We start from the raw sequence: 3,094 nt of genomic DNA, 5'->3' as shown, positions 1-3,094 counted from the left end.
GGACACACTGGAGAAAGGAGTTTTCCAGTCTCCGGAAGCCTTGGAGGTCCTCCTCATCAACAACAACCCCCTGGTGTGCGACTGCCGACTAATGTGGATCTTACAGAAAAGGCACTCAATCTTGTTTGGGGATTCCCAGCCAGAGTGCAACACACCCGAGGGTATCCGAGGGAGGCCTTTCAGGGAGTTTAAGGAAAGCCTCCTGTCTTACTACGTGACCTGCACCAAGCCTAAAATACGAGAGAATAAAACCCAAACCCTCACTGTGGATGAGGGCCAGAGAGCTCTGCTGCACTGCAGCGCTGAGGGGACCCCGAGACCCACGGTTTCCTGGGTGTCCCCGCGTCGCCGCGTCCTCACCGGGAGAAACCACGGCAGGGTGACGGTCCACAACAACGGCACGCTGGAGATCAAGTCGGCCGAGGTGCAAGACGGCGGCGTGTACCTCTGTCTCGCGTCCAACACCGCCGGGAATGACACCCTGATGACGTCGTTGGCCGTCAAAAGCCTCGGATCGCTGTACGCAAACAGGACCCAGTACTACACCGATCCCAGCAACACCACCGCAAATGGGACCGCCGGCGTCAGCCTGGGCTTGGACCTAAAGACTATTTTAGTGTCCACCGCCATGGGTTGCTTCACCTTCCTGGGAATGGTCTTGTTTTGCTTCCTGCTCCTGTTCGTCTGGAGCAGAGGCAAAGGCAAACATAAAAACAACATCGACGTGGAATACGTGCCTCGCTCCAAGTCCAACGGCACCAACGTGGACTCTGCGGACATCCAAGCCGGTCCTCACCGCTTCAACATGAAAATGATGTGACTCGTTTTATAAGTGTGGATTTACAGGAGCTGGATTGCGGAAAGGTACATTCTATTTCTGAAGGACGAGTGGGAACAAAACAAAAAAAAATACGTTGGGGTCTGATAAAAGACGAGGCGCAGTACCTGAAATCCGTGGATAACGCTTGGATATAAGGCTTCAAAGAGTAGCGGGACATCAGAATTGCCGGCAGGCAACTTTTCGGACTAGGAGTGAACTTCGTCCAGGGAATACGTGTCGTTTATCTCCTTTTTGAAATTTATACACCCCAGAAAAGAACGCCCTTCTATTCCGAGTTGGAACTCCGGCTGAAGACGTGTACAGTACCAATTTGTACCCAACCTTTGTTGAGTCTTGCGCCATGCTTCTTTACACAACCGATCAACGGCCGCGACCATCGTTTTTCCTACGTTGAATACTTTGCCTGTGCGTACCTGATGCTTTGTTACGTACACCTACCGTATGTACAAATGTTCATAGCAATATTCATGGGATGCATTAGCCAAAATTGATATAACCCTATACTGTATGTTCGGCAAGAATCATCCTTCAGACTTTTTGCTGTGTCCATGGATTCAGGAAGGGCTTCTGTGGGGGATTACATGTCCCCGCTCCCCCAATTGACTCCTAGATAATAGTAAGAAGAAGAAGAAATATTTATCAACGAAGGTCAAAGAAAAGATTCTATTTATTGAGAAAGTTGAGTAAAACACAGTCCTCAACTGCGGTCGGGCGTCCGGTATGATACCTGGATGGAACCGGAACGAACCCCCTTTTTTTGTCCTATTTTTGTGTCTTTTTATTCCTTTCTGTGTACTTTCTGCGGAATACATGCGTCAAATCTTTTTTGCGACCGTGATATTTGCATCGTTTTTTTTCCCCTTGTAGAGAATTTGGGCTTTGTTGTGGTAGTTCCTCATTTTTGTCGTTGAATCATTTTAGATTGTGAAAATTTGGAAAAAAAAAAAAGTAAAAAAAAGAAAAAAAGAAATAAAAATAAGATGTATGTGAAATAAATGCAGATGTATTTGTACCCGTGACTCGACGCCGTTTTATTTAAAACGTCGCTGTACAGCCGGGGAGAGGCCACACCTCTGTGATGAAAATAAAATTGTATTCACCTGACGTCGCGTCGGGCTCATTTAATATGCGAGACCTCCGAATTCGGCGGTGGCGGGGTTGAGGTGGGCGGGGTTGGGGGCGGGGTTTGGTGGTAGCGGGGGTGTATAGTGTAGCGTCTCGGAAAAGTTAGATGGATAGAGAGATAGTACTTTATTGATTTCTTCAGGAGAGTTCCCTCAGGTAAATTAAAATTCCAGCAGCAGTGTGCAGAATTGAGATCGAATTTAAAAAGTAAATCATAGAAAAAAAAATTGAAAAATATTACAATAAGAATAAAAAATAAAAAGTAACAATGGGAATGAAAATATAACAGTAAAATAAGAATATAACAAGACAAACTAGGCAGTAGTGACCATCTTATGAAAAAAGTATTGCACTATTATTGTTTTGCATCCCCTGTCATCCTAGTACCCCCTGCCCAGAGAGGAGTTGTACAGTTAGTGCTGCAAGGGATTCCGGATATGTGTTCTGTTGTGTGACGGTCCGGATGTTCTCCCGAAATGTGTCCAGAATTGAGATGGAATTTAGAAAATAAATAATGGGGGTATAAATGGAAACAAAATAGAAAAATATTACAATAAGAATACAAATGAAATGTGACAATGGGAATAAAAATATAATAGTAAAAAAAATAAGAATATAACAAGACAAACTGGGCAGTAGTGACTATGTCAGGAAAAAGTATTGCACTGTTATTGTTTTGCATCCCCTGTCATCCTAGTACCCCCGTCCCAGAGAGGAGTTGCACAGTTAGTGCTGCAAGGGGTTCCAGGTATGTGTTCCGTTGTGTTTATGTTGTGTGACGGTGCGGATGTTCTTCCAAAATGTTTCCAGAATTGAGATCAAATTTAAAAAGTAAAAAGTAAATAATGGGGGTATAAATGGAAACAAAATAGAAAAATATTACAATAAGAATAAAAATAAATGGGAATAAAAATATAACAGTAAAATTAGAATATAACAAGAGAAACTAGGCAGGAGTGACCATGTTATGAAAAAGTATTGCACTGTTAATGTTTTGCATCCCCTGTCATCCTAGTACCCCCTGCCCAAAGAGGAGTTGTACAGTTAGTGCTGCAAGAGGTTCCAGGTATGTGTTCCGTTGTGTTTATGTTGTGTGACGGTGTGGATGTTCTCCCGAATTTGTGTCCA

General features: G+C 44.0%; 1 protein-coding gene across 3 annotated transcripts in view; it reads left to right on the top strand.

The window, feature by feature from the left end:
- The window catches only part of lingo2 (leucine rich repeat and Ig domain containing 2), an 801,437-nt gene extending 799,434 nt beyond the window's left edge, over positions 1–2,003 (top strand). For all 3 annotated transcript variants that reach the window (XM_061891801.1, XM_061891802.1, XM_061891803.1), the window contains exon 5: positions 1–2,003. This exon is cut by the window's left edge and continues 1,034 nt beyond it. In XM_061891801.1, the coding sequence (XP_061747785.1) occupies positions 1–820 (820 nt within the window). In that variant the 3' untranslated portion in view covers positions 821–2,003.
- The last annotated feature ends 1,091 nt before the right edge of the window (positions 2,004–3,094 follow it).

The sequence above is a fragment of the Nerophis ophidion genome, linkage group LG29, assembly GCF_033978795.1.
Source record: "Nerophis ophidion isolate RoL-2023_Sa linkage group LG29, RoL_Noph_v1.0, whole genome shotgun sequence".
In the NCBI taxonomy this organism is placed as follows: domain Eukaryota; kingdom Metazoa; phylum Chordata; class Actinopteri; order Syngnathiformes; family Syngnathidae; genus Nerophis; species Nerophis ophidion.
This window is presented reverse-complemented; position numbering and strand designations above follow the sequence as displayed.